Genomic DNA, 26,009 nt, shown 5'->3' with positions numbered 1-26,009 from the left:
TGCATGCACACACACACATATACACTCATACACATGTATATTCCACAACTGCATACGTATATACACACAAACACACATGCACACATGTACACACTTGTATGCATGTATATACCACACTGAACACATTATACCTACCAACACACACATATAAATACACAAATACATAAACAACCACAACAGAATTTTTTCCTTTTTTTTCTTTATTGCCTGAAAATTATGTGACAAACTTCAAGCAGTTGACCTGAATGTAGAAAATCATATCCCCAAGATTAAAAGAAGGAAGAAATAGTTCAGGGAAATTGTCTATCCCCACACCAGGAAAAAGAAGAAACTGAAAACTGTACACTGAGGAAAACAGGGAGACACCTGGACTCCTCCAGGTTTATGTCATGCCTAACTTATTTTATCATAAAGACTTTCAGATTAATAAAGAGAATTTATTAAATTATGTAATCAAAATATTAAAGAATCTATTTACTCTAATTCTTATTATCTGGGAATCTATTACCTTTAGGTCATTTTAAAAGGAAAATATATGGTAAAATGTTTTAATTTCGTATGATTAAAAAAATAGCTGCCTACATGTATATATGGTGTAAGTAAATACGTCAGTATGGATTAATATTTCTTCTATACTTAAATAGTAGCTTTCCACAATATGTCACAAATGATATAATGAAAAACTCAAAGATGTAAAAGCAAAATTAGGTATGACGTTTTGATAAAATAGTATTATAAGTTCTCCAGGTCAATCATGAGATTTGGTTTATTTTTCTGACAATCGAAGTTGTGTTTTATCCCAATTATTTAATTCCCTTACACCTATAGTAAAGGCAAATCCTGGCTAATTTCATTCTCTCTCTTCCACAGCAGCATGGAAGTCCTGATGATGGGTTTTGGTATTTAGTCAGTGTCAAGGTGTACCAGAAAGAAAAGCAGACCCAAAGATGACAGATGGATGAAGTATCGTTGACAGAAAACATCCCTTTCTGAAGAAACAATTGATAGTACTGGGAAAGGAAGTTAGTATGTCTGGGTATCCAAAAAAAGATGGATAAAATAGTAAATTATAGTAATTAATAGCACTTTGGAAAGAATACAACCACAGACACAAAGAGAGCACATGAATTTGTTTCTATGAGAAATACCTCAAACCGTGTGCATTTTATCCAAACTATGCTCACAATGAAAGTGTGATTAATCCTTATTGTAGTTTTGAGAGGCATGAGACGTTTCCAAATTCATGATTCTGTTTCTTTAAATAAATAAACAAATATAATTTTCTTAAGTAAAAGGCTCATTATAAACATGTGGAGCACCAAAATTCCATACAGCTTAGTAAACTCTGTCTGGACCGGCAAAGTTTAAAATTTATATAAAAAGTTAAAAATTAAGGCAGTACTGGCTTTAGCATCTAAATAATATCAAGTTTTGAAACAATCTGAACACATAAAAGATATTCAAAATAAGTGAGTGGAGTATATGCTTCCACAATTGAGTAATGATTTTTATTGTAGTTGAACATATCACCATGGTTAATTTTTAAGGCTATAACTTGGAAAATTACCATTACCAAAGAATACACTTGGAATATAATATGAAACTTCAAAGTCTTGTCAATTCACTTACACTTATCCTATCACAAAATATACTAAATAACCATACTTATATTATCCATAAAAGGCCAATAATAATTAAAATATTTAGCCATCCCAGTGCAGCAAGTAATGTATCCAGGAGAAAAGCAGTCTAGAATTTTCTGTAGCTGCACAGAATATCAACATTAAATTGTGCCAGTCCATAAACTGACACACTCATTCACAGATCTTTCATAAGTCCAGAGATTCTTCAGAAAATGCATGGAACATTCTTTATTTTCTCAGAGAGGAAAAAGACAGCATCATGCTCACTTCATTGGTCAACTAAACTTACCCCGTGTGATGGGTAGGAGATCCAGCCCAGCTCTCCTTGAATTGTTTTTGAATCTAGAAGGTTAACTGCAAAAAACAAATTAACACAAAGAATGTAAGCTCAATGACCTATCTCTGTAGCTGCTTCTGTTAACAATGTCTGTTTTCAGTATTGTTGTCTAATAAACACTACTGTTCTTTTTATTTTAAATACTTGGTAAGTACAACAAGCAAGCTACATATAGCTGTAGAGAAAGTGGATCAAAAGTTGTCATGGCTTTTAAATTTGTACATTTAGAAGAGACTAACAATTATATAAGGATACATCTGACAGAAGGAAACTCTTACAAGGGAAACAATAAAAATGCAAAATAGGCAAGAAATTAATTCTAACACAAAGTAACTACAAAGACAACCAATTTGAATTTCCATAGGATTCCCCTATGAGCTTTCTTAAATATGTACTATTGTATTTTTCATACTTACTACCACATCACAAATACCAAACATATTATACAAATTATATTTGTAATGTTTAAATTATTAACACATATAATAAAGTGATTCATGATGGATCTGGGGAGTAAGTAAAGCAATGAAGGCAATGTTTTAGAATATCACCGGTAAAACCTTAATTACGTATAAAGGTGTTCCACTAAAAGGCATAAGAGATTCTTCTTATAACATTATTACTGATTAGTCTGAATCCTAAGTCATGTTTATAAAGTAAAAGTAAAATGTAATTTTTATGTAGTTACATTTTATTAAATATATATGAAAATCATTTTTGTCAATACCAAAATTTTTGTGATTGTTATAGGTCAATGTACTAAAAGCGTGCTTCAATTTTTTTTGTTTGTTTGTTTTGAGACAAGGTTTCTCCGTATCCTTGGCTGTCCTGGAACTCACTATGTGGACGATACTGGCCTTGAACTCACAAAGATTTACCTGCCTCTGCCTTCCAGTGCTGGGATTAATAGTATGTGCCACTACTGCCCAGCTGGGTGCTTCAAATTTAATCAACTATAAAAGCTCATTTTTTGATATGATATTTTACTATTATTAATCGGGCCTGTTAAATAGTAGAATTTATTGTTTTGCCTCATCCTTGCACATTAGAAAACATCCTCACAATTGACTAACGGAAGGTGTAAAAGAAGATTACATAAACTAAGAATCTATATTAATGTAGACCAGAGCAGACCAGAGTAGGCAATCAATATAAACAAGAATTACATCTTAAAAAATCCCTAATATGCCTATGTCAAAATGCAATATTAATCCCCATATTATATACTGCTCATCTGTGTGCTGAGAATCTGAGAAAATTGCTGAATTATTTCAAATGAATCCCAATTAAGTAGTTACAAATGAAATAAAACAATGCAATATATCAAGGAAGAAAATATATGTGGCAGAGTCTTAAATATTAAAAATTTCAAGGAACATGCTTGCTTGGACTGTTGGTTAATAAATACATTAAATAGCTCTAAAGCTTTTGACTATTCACCTAAAATTACAAAACTTTAAATAGAATTCTCTCCTTTATAATGAAGAAAAAATATAAATCCAATCTATTTCTTTTAAAAATGTAATAATTAAAATAATAAGGGTGTCTAAAAAAGTCATATTATACTACTAACTACCTAACTAAAAATGTCTCTAATATATGTAAGTCAATGTGTAAATATGCATGAATAGTTAAAACTAAATTCTTCCATCTGTGATGACAATATTCACTGCCTCCCCCCAATGAACCATAGACCACCTAACAAAAACTCCAGCAACAGTTGCGAAAAGTCCTCTATTGGGTTGTTGGTCAGAGTTATCCAAGAGACTCCTAAAACATTATAGGGTTAATGGTTTTTTTTATTGCCCCTCAGAAGTAGAAGCTCATCCCTACCGCTGAAGACACAATAAACTTAAGAACTGGTCCAAAGTGTACATAAGCGAGACCTGACCTGAAAGCTTCCTCCCTGAGGACTGTCTTTTATGATAGCGAATGGAGACATATGAGCTTACAAAGGAGGTAAGAACCAAAATGCCTAAGCAGCTGTCATCTTATGATTCACAATTATGAGGCATGTCACAATAACTCTAAGTGTGCAGTAGTGGCATACATACCTTGGTGACAACCTAGGCTCTCTAATTAGACCTAGCTTAACAAAAGAAAAATCATTACCTCATACTGGAAATCTAACCAGCTACCCACAGCTAGTGAAACCGTGAATCGTGGAGGGGAATCTACACCCACCTCTTTACTAAACCAGTATAATCCATAACTACATTCTGAATATTTGTCCCTTTGTCCACAGATAAGTATAGTCTTTACACCTCATCAAAAAAAAAAAAAAAAAAAAAACTACTCTGCAAATGGTGAATACCGTTAAAGAAAACCACAACTCGTCAAAATGCAGAGTTGGGAAGCCCAGTCACATCTTCTGCACCTACAATACAGCTCTTGCACCCATGGCTCAGAGATAATTGTTGAAGAGTGAGGGAAAGATTCTTAGAGTCATAGGAAGAGGGAGTTTGCTGTGGGATTGCATCTCCTACGCAGGGCAGAAGTTACACTCATAGTCTGAATGATAAGACTGCCTAAACATGAGCTTAACAAGGACATCAATAGGAATGTTAATACTCAGAGAATAAAAGCCCAGGAAGTCTTAACCCTACATAACTCAGCAACTAAGGAATGCCAACAGTGGGAGAGACTTCCCTAGGGAAAAGTACACAATTAATTATCCAATAACAAATTATCAACCCTGAAGGCATATGTACAAGTAACATTATATGGAGTGAGCTGGGTATAGTTATGTATTTAAGACTTTGAATGAATATATACATACATATATATATGTATATATATATAACAAAAATTAACAAAAAGGAGACCATGAATTTGAAAAAATAGGAAGAAAGGTCATATAAGAATGTTTGGAGGGAGGAAAGGGATGAGGAAAATGATAAAATTATATTATAATCTCAAAAATAAAATAATTTTAAAAGAAAATGAACTTTATTATGAATTAAGAATATTCCAATGGGAATCATTTATCTGTATATGAGAAAACATAGACACTGCATGAATTACAATTTTCATAAACCAACATTTTCTACAATATTGGTTTAAAACTAATTATGCATTTATCTACAGTGCAGTTCTCTCTCAAAAAGCAATGAAAAACTAAAAACCACTTACTGATATCTACTCTTCCAGTTATACTTAAGAATTTGGGAAATATAAAAGTACATCTTTACTATTAAATTTAAATTCATTGTCATAATTCATTCTAGTAAAAATATATTGAGGTTTGATTACAGCTCACAGTCATTACTTAATTTCTGTGTTTTACGTGATTTGCATAGAAGATTCTTTCTTGGAAGTATCTGTCTCATTGAGGGCTTCACAGAATCTTAAATCAAAATAACAAATGGTGTTGGCCAAGGCCTTCCTGTCCTGACCAGTTTCCACAATTGTAAAGTCCCAAAGAAATCACACAGAGGTCTACATTAACTATAAACTGATTGGTTCATTAGCTCAGGCTTCGTATTAGCTCTTATAATGTATATTAGCCCATTATTCTTGTCTATGTTAGCCATGAGGCTCAGTACCTTTTTTAGCGGCAGTCACATTTTGCTTCTTTTGTGGCTGAGCAAGGACTGCGTAGGAATGGGCTTCCTTCTCCCTAGAATTCTTCAGTTCTCCTTGACCCAACTCTAATTCCTGTCTGGTTGTCCCACCCATACTTCCTGCCTGGCTACTGGCCAATCAGTGTTTATTTAAAATATAAGTGAAAGAATATAGACAATTGTCCCACACCAAAATAGCCCTATTAGAGTTCTTAAACTTCCCTCTCAAACTTCAGAAGACAGGACTTATCCTCTGCACTGCTCTGAAAATTCCTATCTCCTAAGCTCCCACAGAACATTCCACAGAGCTCTTCAAGCCTACAGTTCCAAAGTCCTTCCACAATTCTAGCAGAAACATTGTCAGGCCTGTCACAACAATACTCCACTCTGCTGGTACCAACTTCTGTCATAGTTAGGGTTTCTATTGCTGTTTCAAAACACCGTGATCAACAAGCAAGTTGGGGAGGAAAGGGTTTATTTGGCTTACATTTATAGATCAGAGTCTATCATTTTAAGATGTTAGAACTGAAACTCAAGCAGGGCAAGAACCTGGAGGTAGGAGCTGCTGCATGGAGGGGAGCTATTTACTGGCTTGCTCAGTCCGCTTTTTTATAGAACCCAAGACCACCAATCCAGGGATAGTACCACCCACAATGGTTTCGCACCCCCCCCCCATTGATCACTAATTGAGAAAATACTTTACAGCTGGATTTCATGAAGGCATTTCCTCAATGGAGGCTTCTTCCTCTTTGATGAGTCTAGCTGGTGTCAAGTTGACACACAAAACCAATCAGATCAGCATTCATTATGTCAATGTCACCAGTGTATCTAGGGTTCTAAACAGATCAAGGTGTCATTTTACATGTGATAGCCGGATTGATACTGGACAACATTGGTGTGCCACATCACATACTATGACAAATAACTGACTTAATTTCAACATTTATAATCAGCAAAAAAGCAATGTGTGAAGCAAAGAAGAAACAATTATGACACTGTCTCTTAGTAAATAACTCAATGTAAGACAAGGATGTACTCACTTATAATTGGTTTCTAGCCATAAATAAAGGACATTGAGTGTATAATTTGTGATCCTAAAGAAGCTAAATAAGAAGGTGAACCCAAAGAAAAACATATAGTTATCCTCCTAGATATGGGAAGTAGACAAGATTGCCGGGCAAAAAAAATGGGATCTTGGGGGTGGGGTGGGATGGGGAGATGGGGATGGGGATGGGAGATGGGGAGAGAAAAGTGAGAAGGGGAGGATGGGGAGAACTTGGGGAAATAGGATGGTTGGGATAAAGGAAGGGTGGATATGAGAGCAGGGAAGTATATATCTTAATAAAGGGAACCATTTTAGGGTTGGCAAGAGACTTGAACCTAGAGGGGCTCCCAGGAGCCCAGGACGATGTCCCCAGTTAGTTCCTTGGGCAGCTGAGGATAGAGAACCTGAAATGGCCCTATCCTATAGCCATACTGATGAATATCTTGCATATCACCATAGAACCTTCATCTGGCGATGGATGAAGATAGAGACAGAGACCCACATTGGAGTACCAGAATGAGCTCCCTAGGTCTAAATGAGGAGCAGAAGGAGGGAGAACATGAGCAAGGAAGTAGGACCGCTAGGGGTGCACCCATCCACTGAGACAGTGGGGCTGATCTATTGGGAGCTCACCAAGGCCAGCTGGACTGGGACTGAAAAAGCATGGGATAAAACCAGAATCTCTGAACGTGGCGGACAATGAGGGCTGATGAGAAGCCAAGGACAATGGCACTGGGTTTTGATCCTACTTCATGTTCTGGCTTTGTGGGAGCCTAGTCAGTTTGGATGCTCACCTTCCTAGACCTGGATGGAGGGGTAGGACCTTGGACTTTCCACAGGGCAGGGTACCCTGACTGCTCTTTAGACTGGAGAGGGAGAGGGAGAGGAGTGGGAGAAGGGAGAGGGAAATGGGAGGCTGGGAGGAGGCGGAAATTTTTTTCAATAAAAATAAAAAAAAAAAACTAAAGAATTACCTTAAATTCCCCTTCACGTTAATGATAAGGGAAAAAGACCAATCACACCTGCATATGGATTCTGTTCAAAGAACAGCTAATCCAGAATGAGTATTAATACAAGTCAAATAAAATAAGTGTATAGATTAATTAAAATATTTTCACCTTCTTATAAGTTATACTTTTAGTGTATTTAATTTATGGTGAGTAAAGAAAATACCACCATTACTCACAATTTTGATCCTGCTATTTATCAAACATATAATTTTGTTAACCATGGTTATCTTGTGATATTACTATACTGATCCAATCACCTAAATATACTTTGAACCACTATGAGCTTATAACAAGCAATGGAGCCAGTGTTCTTGTAAAATTACTACATGGAACAACACTTCTACTTTGACTTCTGAATTGTGTTTATATCAACCATCAACACATGACCTAATAGTGAAGAGTGGCTGACATCAAAACACTTTTTTAAAGTTCTTAATTTAGGTTTATAAGGTGCTCTCTGTTTGTATCTAAAATGAGAACAACACAGTCTAAGAATCATAAACACTTTAAAGTTAATGGTTGCTGAATTGCTAATTCCATAACAAGTCTCTAGTTACATGCAAGTGGTCCTTTTACAGTGAACACTCTGTGTGCAGCACACACTCATACTGAGATAAACACATAAAGTTGGGGAATTAGAGTCAATCTGTCTGTGATTTTTCTCGTGCAATGATTAAATCTCAGAAGAAATACACTGTTTTAATTCTTGTATTGCTAGAAGTAAAGAACTTGGGTACTTTCGTTTTCTTCCCTCAAAATATATGAAGATCCTACAGTTTCCTCTCCAGTGTTACCATCATTCAAACACCAGGGAGAGGAGTTATCTAACTAAATGTTCATAGAAGTGTCATATGGTAGTCTGAGTGTTAAACACAGCTCATAAATGGAAGAGATTATTTCTATTTCTACAAAATGTAAATTCACAATTTGAACTTTAATGAAGAGTTAGGAAATTGTTTCTGAAGGGTGTTAGGCTCCTGTGAATTGTTCAATTCTCTAATGTCAGACTCATGCCAGTTACTTACAAAAGATATAACTTATTTGTTATCATATATAATTTTCTAATGAACTGAGTTCCATTTGGTGTGAAATGTGGAATTGGATTCTTTTAATAATGTGAGAATATTTTCTCCTCTAACAGATATATGACCCATGTTAACTTTTTAAACTAAGAAAATTTTAAAGTGGAAGCATTTTTCAACGTCAAGATTCTATTTTAGTGGGGTTTGACAGTAAAATTTTATTTGGAAATCACTGTTCTAAGTTTGGAAGTACATGGTTTTGTATTTCAACATATTTACTCTCCGTAATTTTGGAGCTTTTATATAGGGGTGAATGAAGAGGCAATGGGCTTTCATTCCTGAGATGGGGAGACCATCCTCACTTGGACTTGACTCTTTATTTGGCACTAATGGGAGAGCTGGTAAACCCAAGCAAGTGTGCTCTTTAATGGAAATTCCCATGTTAGAATTGACTAAATTTCTAAGAAGTAAGTCCAGAATGTATGAACTCAAGTTGGTTATAGAGAATTCTGGAAAGGAAGAAACTTATCTGTCATTCCTGTGACTAATTTTACTGTCACTGTCCCTGCTACACTGCACAGTTGAATTAGGATTCCTGAGAGCCTCCACCCTTTTTCTTTTCCTATCATCTGCCAAAATGGAGAGAACTCATACAAAAATCCCTTCCTGTCCAGAGCTGTATCTCAGTGATGGTAGCATGAGGCAAGATTAGACCCTCAGCATCATAAACAAATTCACCTATGGCATCACAAAGAATTGGCTGTAACAAGATTTGGCTCCATCTTCTCTGTTTTTTTTTTTTCTTTTTTTTTGGTTTTTCGAGACAGGGTTTTTCTGTAGCAACAGAGCATGTCCTGGAACTAGCTCTTATAGACCAAGCTGGCCTCGAACTCACAAAGATCCGCCTGTCTGTCTCTGCCTCCCAAGTGCTGGGATTAAAGGCGTGCGCCACCACCGCCCGGCCCATCTTCTCTTATTATTAATAGAAATGCGTTGAATTTCTTATCATAAAAACCTCATTTTATTGACTTACTTTCTGAATTTTCAGTGCTGGAGGTTGACAAGCCTCACACAAGCTAAGAAAATAGTCTACCACTGAGCTACATCCCCAGGTTCAAAGGTGAATAATAATCGGTTTCTAGCCATAAAATAAAAGACATTAAGCATATAATGTGTGATCCTATAGAAGCTAAATAAGAAAGTGAACCCAAAGAAAATCATATAGTCATCCGCATGGAGAGGGGGAAGTAGACAAGATTCCAGGGCAAAAACTGGGAACTTGCGGGTGAGGTGGCATGGGGCAAAGGGGAAATGGGATGAGAAATATGAGAAGGGGAGGATGGGAGGAGCTCGGAGGATTGGGATGGTTGGGATATAGGAAGGATGGATACGGGAGCAGCGAAGTATATATCCTATCTAAGGGAGCCATCTTAGGGTTGGCAAGAAGGTGAAGGAATCAGAATCAAATTTTAAGATAAATGTTGTCAGATGATGTGTATGATGAAAATCTCACAACATAAATCTCTGGAGTTTCCACTCTTAAAAAAATCCGTAAACACATTCATATATTTTCAAGGACATTCTAATATCTGATTCAGAATTGCTTCTTGCTTACTTACAAAGAACGACAGCCTACTAGTCACAGCTACACACATTGCCTAAGTGCTGGTATGTACAAACAGTGTAAGAAACTGTAAAACCTAAGTGACATAGTATCTTGCTGAAGCAGATATTTTCAATTGTCTAATCGTGCATCAGTCAACTTTGTGATAAAATGGTTGCATTTCGTGAAAATATGGAGTTATTTATAATTATTATATGATTATTTTTAAGTGAACATCCAGCTTTAATAGCTAAAGGATTTCAAATTCCTCTAATAAAAGACATATTTTCTTATAAAACCTTCACTTATAAGCAGCCTTTATAGCCAGTAAAAGTAACTATAAAGTCAGTACAACTGAAGACAATTCCATCCTTTCGTTACCTTTTGCTTTGACTGAAGAATAATGGCTTTCTACTCTGTTCACGTCATCACCTCACTCGCACAAGCCACAGTTCATAACACTTATCTTTATCGTTTTCAACACTTCCTATTACAATAAAGAGCATAGCTTTGGTTTAGGTTACAGAAAGCAGAAGGACCTTTTAATCGGCTTCTAAATGATACTTAAGCAGCCCCAAAAGAAAATGACACAGAAAGGGATACATGTTATTATTCTTGGTATTGCAAATCTCCGTGTAGTCCTCTGTCAAAATCAAGATATTTATTTCGAGCAAAAGCTAACTATAACTCAGCTTTTGCTTTCATTTTATTTGTATATATTGGGATATGCTTTTTGAGGAGAAATTTAGAGATGTCACTTTTGTTTGATATACTTCATCCTGAATTTATTGACTATTTTTAAATTTTCTTAAAAGTTTCTGCGGCATTCATTTTAATATTTTATACCTTTCTAGACATAATAGAATATTTAAAAAGAGATTTAGTGCTTCAGCTAACAACTGTTAATATGTTAGTGACAAAATAAAATATTTTAACTGTTGTACATCATTGTTAAATTTAATATATAGTGTCCTATAAACATTTACTTATGACTAATTTTCAAATTTTAAATAAAATATTTATAAAATTAGTAAAAGATAACAATTCTTAACGTTTCTGGATTTTTAAATTACATGTTACCTTGATGGATTTTAGTGTGTAAGAAAAGATTTCTGGACAAGATATAATACTAAAATATATTGTTTTTACAGAATTTTCTTCTAAGAAAGATCATTGGATTTACAAGAGTTTACAAAGGTTGTTGGATTTCTGTACAGAGTTTAACTGTAAGAGAAACTGTAATTATGTGCCTTGTCTAAACCTTTACAAATAGCAGGGAGAATGCCTTTAAATGGAAACACACAAAGTCTCACCCTGAGACTTCCTGTTTATCTGCTTACACAGTTCCAGGAGATAACAGCCCAAATTGCACTTGTTAAGGGAGGATTACACAGGCATACACTGTACCAATTTTAAGTTCTGAGCACTTTTAAGCATTTCCTTGCTGTTTGCCTTTTCTAATCAGAAAAAAGTTCAAAGGTTATACAGTGGCAGTGTTAATGTACACCCACGAAGCTATCAAGATCTCAATTCAGGGCTGAGGGGTCTGGGTCAGTATTTTTTAACAAATGGTCTTTTTATATAAACTAGTGGGGACTTTGTCAGTGAAGTTTTTGTAAGTGATTCACCCCAAATGTAGAAACCATCACAAAATAGTAGGGTTCTTTTCCTGCACACTGGCAACTATTATATGATTCATTTATATACATTTTCCAGCTTACACTTAGTTTCCAAAATATGTCTAACAAACAGTCTAATATTACTCATTAGGTTAAATGGCATCTTCTCGATGCATACTTTCTTTTGGAATGTTCTAGTAGTAAAACAGCTTGTTTACTTTTAATTCAGAAAGGCTTTGGAGAGAACACAAAGTTTTAAAAACTGAAAATGATGACATACAAATAATAATTAAGGCAAAGATCACTTAAGTATCTAAAAATATGCAGTGCCTTTATCTTATCAAGTCAGTTTACTTCGGTTACATTCTATCAAACTACCATGTAATCTTTATTATTAGATATCAGATGTTGAAGACAGGCTTTTCTGAGTCAGGGTTTGACTGCTGGCTGTGAAAATGGCGTAGAACCAACTCTAATGTAACACTCATTTCAGAAACAAAAAAAGTTCATGGAAGTTCTTAGACATAAGGAATCCAAATTTTAAAAGCAGAAACAAGACTGCAGGAGGAAAAAAGTTACATTTCAACTTAAGAATAACCTATGGATGCTGTAATATTTCAACACACATTTTCTTGACAAAGACTCTAATTTCATTATAAATACTTTTAAATATCTGAAAAAGCTAGAAGCAAGGTACCGTTTGAATTCTTGATATTCAGGAAGATGTTTAAAGTGTCATATGTTATAAATTTTACTAAAAAAGATACAAATTTGAGCACACACACACAGGTTTTTTTCATGTAACACATTTGGATCGTTGTAATAATCTATTGAAGATCCATCTATGTAAAAACTCCAACCATTTTCTTCAAATTTGAAGATTATGATGTCAATGGAAAATATCAAACTGACTGCTGAGGACAGTCAGAAAACATTTAATTTACTGATGAAAGGGAAGGTAGAGTTCAAACGAACTTCAGTGTGGTTTTTCTTGGTAGTGTAATTACATTGTGAAGAGGTCCTACAGAAGCTTCTATTTTGGGATGGTCCTTTTGTGTTGGTCACATGTGTTTCCAATATACTCACATGAACACATGCAAGCATGCATATCCAATACAGAACTTACATTCAACTTACATCTGTGCTTGCTGGGAATACTTCTCAATATTCACTTTTTCAAATGTACTTGTTTATTATGAGTTTGTTTAAATTATTAAAGTCTAAAAATATTCACTAAAATCTAAAACAACTTAAGTTATATTCACGTCTGTCAAATGAAGTGCTACGGATAATTAAATCTATCTTTTCTAGAAGCCAAATTTGCAACAATAATACACCTCCTCTGTGGATTTATGTCATAATTTTCACTATTTCATATATGCATCACTGCATAGATTTTTATCTAAGAACTCATACCAGGGTGATCTTTCCCACCAGTATTGATATTTATAAGGATATAGAACATGCCAAACTTACAATTTTTTCCAAAGTTTAGCCTGAAACTAATCATTAACTTTCCAGTCTTGGTAAATAGACAAACAAAGCATTGTAATTATGACAGATGAGTTCTTATAAACAAGAAATTCTGTGTATCTTAGTTTTCTTGTCTCCTCTCAACAGTTTCCAAATCTGGGTATTTGAAATTGAATTTAAATTTTTTTAATTATTTATATTTTATTTAGTTGTGCGTTTGTGTGTGAGTCTATGTGAGCTTATGTGCACCAGGTATGTGCAGTAGCCCAAGGGTTCTAGAAGAGATCATTAGATTTCCTAGAGCTAGAGTTACGTGGCATAAGGTTGCAAGATACCATTTGGGTGCTGAGACCTGAACGTTGGCCCTATATAAGAATTACCAACCACCAAAGAATCTCTCCTGCCTGATGACCCTGGCCTTCTCATTATTAACATTAAGTGTAATAAATCTGCTATAAATACAAACCTGGTCATATAAAAATATTCATAACTTGCAAAGGTGATCTTTTGCACAAGAAAAATATCTGAAGATATTAGAAACTATACCTTTTGCTTTTGTTTTTGCACTAAAACACTTAAAATGATTGTAAATATTGCCTTTAAGGTAAGTAAGAAAAAGCTCTATTTTACGATGCACAAATGTTTCAGAAGGACAATTGTACCTCAGAATATAAGGAACCCATTTTTGCTGTGACAGACTAAATTAATCAGCACAGACACCTGAAATACACATAATTACCCATGTAAGAATTTATTTTTCATAAAACAGGGCCATTAAAAGACTCTAGTCTAAGACAGAAATGTTGATAACACATGGTAAAGGCCATGAGCTTTTCTTTTGAATTATCAAATGTAAATGAGTCTTATCTATGATAAAACAGATAGAAAATGTAAACTGAGAATAAAATAGTATGCTTTAAAAAGTATTTGTAAATTTCACAGTAGTTAAATTTAATAGGATTCTTATATTTAATAAAGCAGCAATATTCTTATTTATTGCCAGCCTTTGGTTAATAATTTTAGTTACTTCTTCTTAAGAAAATACTACCTAAAGTTGCTTTGGCATATTTGTGGAGATATTGTCATTATTAGAGATAGTGGGTGAGTAGTAGGAAGTCCAGATTAAACTATGGCAAACAGTGATTGTTATAACTCTTTATCTCACTGGATATTTTTCAGAAAAGAATTTACAGCATCTTGTGTCCACAATGTATATACTCATCCATAAAACTGTAGTTATGGTGTGGGAACCACTTAGTTTTTCAAGAAAGCTCTGTGATTGGCAACACCACACACACACACACACACAGAGAGAGAGAGAGAGAGAGAGAGAGAGAGAGAGAGAGAGAGAGAGAGCCTGTGCTACAAACAGGCATTTCCTCAGAGAACTGTTTTGCTTATCCTAAGGATTAGTAAAATGAGCCACATGGAAGCCATTGGAAATTAGATTCCCTGACTTTTCAGTGTGAAGACTGTCTGCCATCTTTTGAATTAAAGGACACATCTTTCTAATAAAATACATTTTAACATTATTACTTAAAAGATATTATCAATTGCTAAACCAGGTTTGCAAATCAGGAAATGCATTAACTACTAAGAAAAGATGTATTTCTTTAGGTATTCAGAGGGAGATTGGGATGTTAAAACTCCAAGGGAATTAGAAATCAGCCAACTTTGTCAGGAAAAGAAGTAATTAAGAATTGCACTTTTTAGTCATGTTTACATTTCCCTTGATTTGGAAGTGTTATCTAAATTCATACAAGAATTTTAAAAGCCATATTTGAGGAACACAGTTGCTGAGCTATTTTCCAGACGTGAGGCTGGGGAAAAGACCGAAGTTTTTCTCTTTTCCCAGTGACTGAGTGGGTCGATCCCTCTTGGAGAGCAGAGAATATAATAGACAACACATTAGAATTTTTAAATAAAGGCCAGGGTTAGTGACCTATTTCTACAATCCTAGCACTTGGAAAGATCAAGTGTTCAAAGCCAGCATGGGCTATATGATACCATGTTTCAAAGAAAATAAAAAAATCAATAAATAACATTTTATAGGTTAAACATTGACATTACAGAAAGAGATGAAAGATACATAAAAGAAACTTGCTTTCTTACTTAGAAGCCTGATGTCATCAATATGCTATTTTTGCTTTTGGGCAGGTAAAGGGAATTTATTGCCTCAATTAATGCTAAACATGTGTGCCGAAATTCTCCATGAAAGGCATAATTGCCCCCTACTTAATTTGCTACTTTCCAAAGTGCTCTTTTAGCTACCTTGTAAAATATAACTCTCTTCAGCAGGCTGCAAGTATTTTTAATGTACACAAAAATAAATCACTTAATTTTATTTTTTAATCTTAGGTAATACACACACATACATTTTGGAGCATGCTCTATTTTCCCCTCTTCCTGACTTTCTGTGGCAATTCCCAGAGTAGAATCACACTCCATTCTTATTACATAAAATCCTCAATTCTCACAGCCTGGTTATGGTGACAATTTTCTAACAATTTTTTTTTGTCTATGGGATCCCAGAGAAATTTCCATTTTGGGGTGAGTTCTGTGGCATCTGAGTATTAGGAAAAGAAAACAAAGGCCGAGGTGGGTGCAGAAAAGGCTTTGTGGGCCTTACCTCCTGCTCTCTGCATCAACTTCCTCTAACTAGCAGATACTCATAACTGTGACTAAAGTACAGATAATCATGATTTATATGTGTCACCACTTTGGGAGTTCAAAGTCCTCTTACTGATTTAATTTCTCCTGCCAAAATTCTCCACATTTTGAAGTTAATTTTGCAAAATCACAAAACAAATTAGTTCAGTTACAGAGAGCCAGGGTGACAATCCTGTTCTGGAATGAAAAGGATACTTGACAAGTGTGTAGGGTTTGTAGAGAGGAGGAAGGAGTCAACGTGGAGATTCAGGGGAGCTGGACCCTGCACCCAGTAGTGGTATTGTGATCTCTTCCCTCGGCTGTACCAAAGACATGCCCTAATACTTATTTTAAGGGTGATTGATGTAAGGTCCAGTAAGGAATGAATGAATGAATGAACGAATGAATGAATGAACAAATGAACGAACGAACAAATGAATGAATGACAAAGAGACAGACAGTGGGGCAGTGAGATTGTAATCCCAGCGGTACAGGACGTTGAAAACACACTTAGCTACTGGATTCAGCCATTATTTAAGAGAGAGATATATATTGACAGCCTGACACGGCCACAAAAAAATCAGAAGCATTCAACCATGAATCCACTTGGATTACACCACTTTGAGGAACCCCTTTATGGATCATTTCAAGTTTACCAGACTCTGAAGAGAAAAATGGTGCCAATCTGAGGGAGGACTTCGGAGGGGGTGGAAGGTGGGGGGGGTGGGGGGGTAGAGGGCAACACTCCGATTGTGTAGAAGGAAGGGAGGCTTATGAAACACTACATCATCAATGAGTAAGGGACTAACAGGTGGCGCCAGCAGGTGACTTTAAAGAAAACTCGAAAAGAAAAACAATTTCTTTATTTAGAGACTGGAGGAGAGAAGACTGTGGAGAGAGCAAAAAATAGCAGAGGGTCAGACAGCAGCGAACACGACAACTGGGTCATCAGAGGTCTCTGTGTGCTGCACTGAAAGAGAAGATGCTTTTCCAGCCCATATCCTCTGCCTCCCCCTGTCACCGGGGGAACAGATGAAGGTAGATGGAAAAGACACCACCGCTTCACCTCCGGACCCCAGATTGAAAGGTCTGGTTGACAGCAACGGAAAACGCGGCAAGGGAATCAGAGATCTGGGGTCTCCTGCATAGAACAGGACTTGTTGGAGTAGAAAGAGGGTGGGGGTAAAGGGGAGGGGGTGGCGTTCTCTCTACCCCTGATCGGGTGCAGGTGGCGGCTAGGTGAGGAAAAAAAAGCCCGGCGGCAGCCCCGAGGCTGCAGGCAGAGGGCGCGCGTTCGTTATTTGCTAGCCAGCTTTGGCTTGTTAGGACCGGAATTGTGTTCAGGCACTCCTCTCAAGCTGTAGCCAGCACAGGTGACTGTGCAGCCAGAAACGCAGGCTCAGGAAGGCAGGGTGCCCAGAGCCGCCAGCATCCCTCCACCGCGCCAGGGTCATCCGGGCTCCGCGCCGCTCCAGACGCAGTTCTTCGCGGCGGATTGAGGGGAAATTGCGTGAAGAGTTCCCTGGCCCCGGAGGGCTTACAGCTGGCTGTTTCACACCCTGCCTGCGTTTTAATCATGAGCGCTTCCAGTGAGAAAACCGTGAATGGGGCTGGGGAGGGAAGCGCCTGGCTTCCTTGACTCCACTGGTCCCCACTACAAGCAGCTGGGGCTTAAGACGCCCTGGCGTGGGTGTGGTGGCAGCCAAGGGTGCTTGATTCCTTTGTGGCCAAGCTTTACAGCCATTCCCTGTAAAGTGCCATAATGCTAAACGTTTACTAGGACCCACAGTTTTAGAACTTAATCAATAGTGCATTATCAAATGTAGGCAATGTAATGCAGAGAAAAAGAGGCTCAGACGCCTCTTCCTCTGGCTACCCTTGCCCCTGATGAAGACTGCTCACAGCAGTTTGTTTGTACAGTGCTGCGATTTGTTTCCCCCCTCCTTCCTCACCTATTATTCTCAGTTCACCATGTTGGTTTGGATTATGTGGATTTTCACCCTTTGCTTTGACTAGAACAGCAGGACGTGGTTTAGAAAATGAAGGGGTGTGTGGGGGGTGCACATTCATGGTTTCCAGTTTAATAATGTCACTTCAAGTTTGAAGCTTTATTTGCTGAACTGGTTTTGATTCCATACACCCTCCACGTGCATGAGGCCAGGCTTTCAACGGGGAAAGCAGACTTTGGCTCAGACTCTTAAAACTTTCCTGGACAAGGCTTTGCTTCTGGAGAAGAAAAAAAAAAAAATCAAGAGTAAGTGTGTAAACTTGAGAGGGGAAATAAACAAAGCGGCATACCCATTTTTTTGAAATGTAGGTTTAAGGGATTTCATGAAAAATTGATTATCCCGATGATGTAAGCATAAATATCGTTTAAGCAAAACGTTCATGTATTATCATTGGCTTTAGAACCTCTGTCTTCTCCTCTTGATCTTTCTAATCAACTTCTTATTTTCTTTTCACTTGCATAGACATTCTTTATAGGGAACTACCTTCTTAAAATGTATTTTTCTTCTTAAAAGAAAATTGTTGGAAGTAAAATAAAATTGCTGATGCTCATATTTTTCCTGAGGTCGGGGGTGGGGAGGGGCGGATATCTGCTAAGTTCAAACAACTGCCTAGGAGTGGACAGCGGCGAGCAGACCTGCAGAGTTTGATCAAGAGCACACAAGAATCCTGTCCCTTTGAATACAAGAGCAATGGCTTCCAAGAGTGATGGATTCATGGTTGGGAGACTGGTGTATTTTATTAAAATCACAGCACTGTTTTTATTTTAAAGTCATTACGACAAGATCACCGAAGATATTTTTTTATTTATTACCTTTTTTATTTTTGAGGAGTAAATATTTTATTCCAGCTTTATATATACCTGGAAGAATAATATAACAAAGGCTTCACACCAATCAAATCTTTATTTGAAAAATGTGTGAAAAGCTACTTGCACACTTGCTAGAAGCCCCTTACTGACTCTCAGTGGTGATAAAATCCAGATCTCTTAAAACAACCAAAGAGAGACACCGAATCCGCTCTCAATCTCGCAGGAGCAAGAATTGAAAGAGCAAAGTTTATCGAATCCTTTTCTGACAAATGTGCAGGTTAAAAAATAAAGTTGGAGATCGTGACAAAAAAGAAAAAACTCTCATAGAAGTTAGCATTCTTCCAAGAAATACATATTTCTCTGTACATCTAGTGTTTATGCCAAACAAAACCATTGGAAAATGATTCAAATCAAAGGTAGCCCACATCACAGATCTCTAAGTAAGTTCTGTCTGTAAGAACTTATCGGGTTTGATGATTTGTGGAAAGTTTTATTAATACTTTCTTGAAGATTTTATGACTTGGAAAATGTAACTTTCAATAACATTTCTGCTGCTTCCATTCCCATTGAAGTCACTAAATCAAAAATATTGTAGAAATAAGCTTTGCCTTAAAAATCCTTTGCATATGTAACTGATTATTTGATATTTAAAAGCTGCATATATTTTATTTCAGAAAAATTTTCAACATTCCCCTAAGAAATTGAACATTCAGAAATATTTATAAGGAAGAAATACTTTTAAATAGTATGAAAAGTAATTTGACCATTAAAGAATATACAGAAATTTGAATATTCAAATGGGGGTAATACACACCCAAGATAAAGAATCCTACTAAATATTTACTTAAATCCAAATAATTAATAATCAAATTAAAACTACCACATTTTATAAAAACAAGGTACCAACCATGATGACATTCAAGTAACAGAAAACTTTATGTGAAACTTTACCAAGTTAGTAAACACTGGTAAATACCTTTAAATTATGTTTTTATTTAACACTTTGCTTTAAAAGTGAGTGGGTATTAGTTTCAATTTTTAGTGGAAACTTTTGATTTCTCCTAATTCATGAAGAAGATATGTTTCTGTAGAGTATATCCATGACTTAAAATGACAATGGTATTTTTTGCAGTTTTCATTTTATACGTCCGGTCAATTATGACTTAGAAACATAACTTTTTACTTCAAGGGGAAAAGAAAATTGTATGCATCATAGAATTAGTAGAAAAAAAAAAGATTTCAAACCCAAGGTAAGACGTTTTTGTATGTCTAAATCTACTATACTTGCTAGAATACTTAGTATTTTAAAAACATTACTAATTTTTCACTTCTGACAAGAACTGATGTCAAAATGAGGTGAATATGGTCTTAAAGTGAATATTTCCTCACTTGAATTTAATGGTATCAATATTATTCTTTAGGAAGATATTGATTCAAAATGAATTAATTTCATGATCAATTTTGAGAGGTTACAAGAACTTTCTTTTTTGGCACAATCATAATATTATCATAGCAATTCAGATTGTCAGTAAAAGCTTAAACAAATTCGCTGATAATCCTGTTAATGACCTAGGTCAAGTGTTAACTGTTGTGGGTTATAAAGCAGTGAAATTAAGGTTTCTCCTACCTCCAGGCAAACACCACAGTTATAACTATTGGGGGTGGGTGGAGGGGCAAGCTATTAGGTGAACTATTAAATTACAGAAATGTATAATGCTTTCAATTATTTAGTCTAGCATGAAGAAATGCTATTAAAAGCAAATGTAAGCCTTCTTTGAAAAGAAAAAAAAGCCCATAAAGATGACATGATAGCTTAGCTCTTTGTTAATGTTTCAATCACAGGGAGTTTTTATTTGAGTGTGAGAGTTTATAGACATTGAAGGTAATATCGATTCTGAGCAACGTTTACAAAGAATACATTTATTATTTAAATATTTATTGTGTCAAAGTTTGCCTACTAATCTAAGAAAAGTATATGGCATACATCTGCAAGTTTTACTTCTAATCTTCAAACACTCACATAATGGTGTCTTGTACTTAGCAGAGATTTCTTAGTGCCATAGCCACTCAGAACAGGGTATCCCAATGAGAAGGATGTAGGTATGTAGACAGAATTTTACTGAACTTTACTTTAAAAACTCTCATTTTCAGTGTAAAGAGTGCATAGTTAAATGTGAATCCAATTTGTGAGGATTGTTGGATGGAAAATATTGCATATAATATTAAATAAACTGTGCATTCTGCTTCAGACTGGTACAAATATTTGTGTATAAAGACTACTTCCGGCAGTTCTAAAGTTGCCTGAACTAATAAAGGTCAATCACTTCTCTCTGTATCAAGTTTTAGCTTCTTTCCAAACTTACTGCTCACCATTTTGAGTCCCTGGAAGATGGAAACAGAGTAAGCACACAGAACAAGCATAGGTTCTATCCTGATAAAAACCAGTGCAGTTCTAATTTTGCTTTGAAAATGAAGTAATTTCCCACTTGAAGTCTCTTGTGCCATGTGAGTGGAAAGAACTGATCACGGTTAGCAAAGTCTTCACTAACTTCTGTGTAGGTCTTCAGGCCAGGTTTTAAATGGTCCTCCAAATCACACATCTCTATTAACATTCAGAAGACCAGGGAGAGAAAGTAGAAGCTGGAATTACTTTCTTAAAAGCATGTTAGAAAATGACTAATTAATGGATGGGTTGGAAAATTCACATCAAACTCAAGTTATTTCTTTATTTTAGATGCATGGAATTTCAATAGTTTTATTTAATGATCTCGATTTTTGTTTAAGCTCTCATAAAGATAAGTTCCTTAACAATCAGCTCAATTACCTGGTTTTGTTCTACCATTTCCATCATGTTTAATTCCATGATAGGAGAATGTATTCTAGTAGTAAAATTGATGAGCTGTAGTTTTGTAGTATTAAAACATAGCTTTCAGCATACTATTTTAAGCATAATCTCTCCTCTCAGGTATCTTCAGTCTTCAAAATGAACTGGTTCAATTTATCTTAGCTCTACCTATGAACCCAGATTACTTTGTTAGGGGAATTGCATAGACATTGTGGCACAGATTTGGAATTTTCCCTCTCCATAGGACTCAACTGCTAAGAGCCAAGCATGTGAATAAATATTTAAAGTATCACTGAAGTATTAACTAACTGAAACTATTGATCATAACTTTTGTTTTAAAGTCATAGCAGCCTCATAAAGAAAATGAGACAGTAGCCATATAATACTGTCTGAAAGACTAATCCTGTGAAAAATAGGCACAGAAAAACTTTCGCAGAAGCAAATAAATGATATTTTATGAGTATTTTACCACTATATATGTATATTGTTAATTTGTACCTGACTGTTGACATACATTATGTAATCGTAATACATAAATGTGGTTTAAAGGCAATTAAGATTTAATTATACTTATTTAATTAAATTAATATGCATTGTTTTTGTATGAGTGTGGATAAGGTTAAGACTATTATTTTTGCAATTTAAATAAAGCTTAAGTTGATATACAAATATAATTTCATCTGGATTCTATTCATCACGAAGTCAGTCAGATCATCGTGTGGATAGTTTATATGCATTCCATTTTGAAAGCTACAACTCATCAAAACAACGTGGCAGTTATAATGTTTTCTAGTAATTATTGGTGATTTCATATATTTGGAATAATAGTTGAAAACTCTTTAGCATGTTGTGTTACTCATAATCATACGATGGCTCATTCCTATTTTCTTCATGAAGAATGACAAAGCATTCATTACTTTCAAATGAATATTTTAATTTGTGTTACTAAAACAGTTATTTGAGCAAAAGATGATTTCCCCATCACCATGATGAATATAAAATCCATTTATGTTTTGAAAAATCAGACAAAATTAATAAAATCTGCTAAATTAATAAAGACAGTCAAGGCACTAGGAAAGAAAATTAAACCGTCCCATTAACAGTAAAAGTAGGTCATTAAACACTTGAAGCAGTCTTTGTGCAGAATGTGCTTACATTTTTTCACATGGACGTAAAAATAATGCATAAAACATTGCTCTGCAAAATATTTTTAAGTGAGTCTTGTACACCTACTGTGCTTCCTGCCCATCAGCTGCTCTCTATTGTTAACTTGTTAAATTAAATTCTAAATGTTCAAAATCATTAGGAGGAAAATAAAGTTGTACGTGTTGCTGCAATGCAATCAATTATTCTGAAAAGTTACGTTTTAAGAGTTTGTATTCACAAACCTTTAGGACCAGATCGAGAAAAGTCCACAGAAAGGGGTGATGCGTCTGCTCCGTCCACACAAAAACAAATATTCTAAATATTAGGCTTACACTTTGAACCACTGATAAGCCAGGGATGCCCGTTACACGGACAATAATTAATCCAACATCAAGGAAATGCCGTTAGCTGCCCATGAGCGGTCTTTCTAATTTGCTATTCAGTTATTTACTGTATCCGCCCAGGAGCTATTCATCAATCAGTCATTAAACGCCTTCTGCTATTTGTACAAAAGTCCTTCATTTAGAAGAACCCAGCTTAAACTCACTTATATCGGTGCAAACATCCCTGCTGTTAATGTGGCATGCATATGCTGCCCATGGAACCTGTATCGCTGAGCACAGCATCGCCCGGCGGGATCCACATCACTTCAGTAAGGCGGTTGTAACATAAACATACGCACACACGCGCGCACACACGGATCCAAAGAGCCCCTTTCCCTGCAGTCCATTCATAAATGCCAAATTCTCTAAGTAGGAGCAACCTGTCATTATCTTTAAAACACACGGCGGGGTCTAAAGAGATGACTAACCTTTTCTTTGAAACTTCTCAGAAGACCACATGGTCATAATTAGAAAATAAAATACTGCCTTGGCTATTTGGCAATTAACAGACTGGGTTGTAAAAGAACGGAGGGTTTTCTTTCTTTCTGCTTCAAATTGGTAAACGTGGTAATCGCTTGAGTGGCTATCAGATTAAAAACAGATTTTTTTTTTTTTTTGACGGTTTCCACAATCCCAAATCATTTCCCACAAAGTATATTGGGACCGCTACTGGGCAAAGACCATCTTTCGCTGCCTCTGGTTCTGAAGGCACTTCGGGGGGCAGAGCGGGTGCAGGGGCTGCGGGCTCCGTTCCGGGGCAGCGCGGGTACCTTGGCTTACCTTCGTTGGAAGGCTGTGGGCTCAGTTCCCCGGAGCAGCTGAGGACGCAGCAGATGAGCAAGACGAGGATGGAGAGGTGACAATCCATGTTGCTGGTGCACCGGGCAGTGAGAGGAGCATATCTCCACGAAGCATGCCACTGATGTGAGGGGGAGAGCTCTGATTGCTGGAGAAGTTACCATGCTCCGCTCGCAGTCTGATGTCAAGTTTGACACTGGAGATAAGGAGGAGTCTGGCTGCCTTTCCGCGAACCCCGCTCTGGGACTTCGCTGGGTCCTAGTGCCGTCGGAAACGGACGCAGGGCAGCCGGTGGCTGGCAGCCAGATTCTCTGCACCCAGTTGCGGATGAAGGCAGTGGGTCGGAAGTCGAGGGTCTTGCCAATGGGTCAGGGAGGCTAGGATTTGTCCTGGGACAGCGATAGAGAGTCGTGGGAGCCATCCCGTTTTCACTGAAAGGCAGCTATTTATTTGCTATGCTTATCATTTCTCCGTTTCGGAAAGATCCCCGATAGAGGTCCTGTGAGTTGAAAAGAAACTAACGTTCAAAAAAAAAGAACCCAGCAGTATTACTTTAAAAACAGGAGGTATTCGTTTAATGTTTACATAATGGCAAATACCATTGCAATTATTCCTTTACTGTGTTCAGTGTGATCGCACTTCTCTTTGTGGTTCAGCAAGACGATAGTAGACACCCTAGGTCAGAAATTCTGTCCAGACCACCACATGGCATCAGTCTGTTAAAGGGATTTAGCACAGCGATTTCAGCTCAACAGGGCACAGCTGGAGTCCGAACAGTGGGAAGTAACCTTCTCCCTCCTGGGACAGTAGCAATTCAAGCCATCGCAGTAGCATCCGGCCACCAATCACTCCATAGGGTGCTGGAATTGTAATATAAATCAAACTCCAAGTTCTGAACAATGAATGTCCCTGCCTACGCTGTTCTGTGAGACTCAGAGCGTGCCTCACAACTTCCCGGTCAGCCTTCCAGACACCACTAATCTAGTAATATTTGAAGACTACTCCTTAACATTGAAAATCCACTAGCTGCTAGACAATAATGCCCTTACACTTTCCCACGTATTTTGCAGTATGGTTATTAACGATCTCAGGCTGAACAGTCTAATTGCAATCTATTTCAACCACATACATTTTGCAATTCCAGCTGAAAGATATTTCAATTATCTCTAAAGTATGTCCCAGAAAGTAATTTCTCACCCACCCTCTCACCACCCATCCATCTCAGCCTACCCTGAAAAGAAACAAGATGATTACCTCACACAGACCCAAAAAGGAAACCTAGGTTGGCAGCATTAACAACAGTGCTCAATGTTTCAGCTGAGAAGGGAGACTGAGGAAGATGGAAAAGGCAGCTTTATTAACATATTCATTTCCCAACACTGCACATTTGGTGGCACAGAATAATTTTCACGTGAATTTAGGCTAATGGCTTCTATACAGTTTGTTGGCTGCTTGGATGGAGAAGGGTTGGGTTGAAGAAGTCAGATGGAAGAGACGGGTCCTGCTATTGCACTCTTCCATGAGAGACTTATCTGTCTGCCTAACTCCTTCTCATAATATGCCACCAGGGGCTGCAGAGCCCACCAGTGTTAAATCTGTCTCTGCTCGAATTAGAGATACTGATTCAAAAACAGGGGTAGGAAAACACACAATATTTCCAGTTCCATCACAACAGTTACAAATGAATACATTTTTTTCCAGAAATTTGAAAGAAATGACATTAATTTCAGATTGCAGTTTCAAAGAATCTGGAAAGTTCATGGTGATATGCTTGTCCTGCATGAATGTGCATTGGCTTTCCTTTCCCTATCCCATCGCTTCTCTTTCACATCTAACGAACACTGAAGACTGTGAAATGGACATTCATGTTTGAACAATGCTACAAGTAGGTTTTAAAAAATCTGAGTTAAAATCAACAACTGGGCCAAGCCCATAATGCAAATGATACGGGGCTTCTTACCTGTATACTCCTGAGACCAAAAGACATCTGAAACTGAGTTTCTGGAGCTGAGGATGTAGCATTGTTGGTAGAGTGTTAGCATGAGGCCCTGGGTT

At 36.6% G+C, this 26,009-nt stretch overlaps 1 protein-coding gene across 2 annotated transcripts in view; it reads right to left on the bottom strand.

Moving 5' to 3' along the window:
* The window catches only part of Epha3 (EPH receptor A3), a 306,637-nt gene extending 282,532 nt beyond the window's left edge, over positions 1 to 24,105 (bottom strand). For both annotated transcript variants that reach the window (XM_057763683.1, XM_057763684.1), the window contains exons 1-2: positions 23,937 to 24,105; positions 1,933 to 1,997 (exon numbers count right to left, since the gene is read on the bottom strand). In XM_057763683.1, coding sequence (XP_057619666.1) covers positions 1,933 to 1,997; positions 23,937 to 24,024 — 153 coding nt within the window. In that variant the 5' untranslated portion in view covers positions 24,025 to 24,105. The remainder of the gene's footprint in view (positions 1 to 1,932; positions 1,998 to 23,936) is intronic.
* Positions 24,106 to 26,009: the final 1,904 nt, after the last annotated feature.

The sequence above is a fragment of the Chionomys nivalis genome, chromosome 3 (genome assembly GCF_950005125.1).
Source record: "Chionomys nivalis chromosome 3, mChiNiv1.1, whole genome shotgun sequence".
Lineage (NCBI taxonomy): Eukaryota > Metazoa > Chordata > Mammalia > Rodentia > Cricetidae > Chionomys > Chionomys nivalis.
Note: the sequence above shows the minus strand (reverse complement) of the source record. Positions and strands in the feature narration are given on the sequence as shown.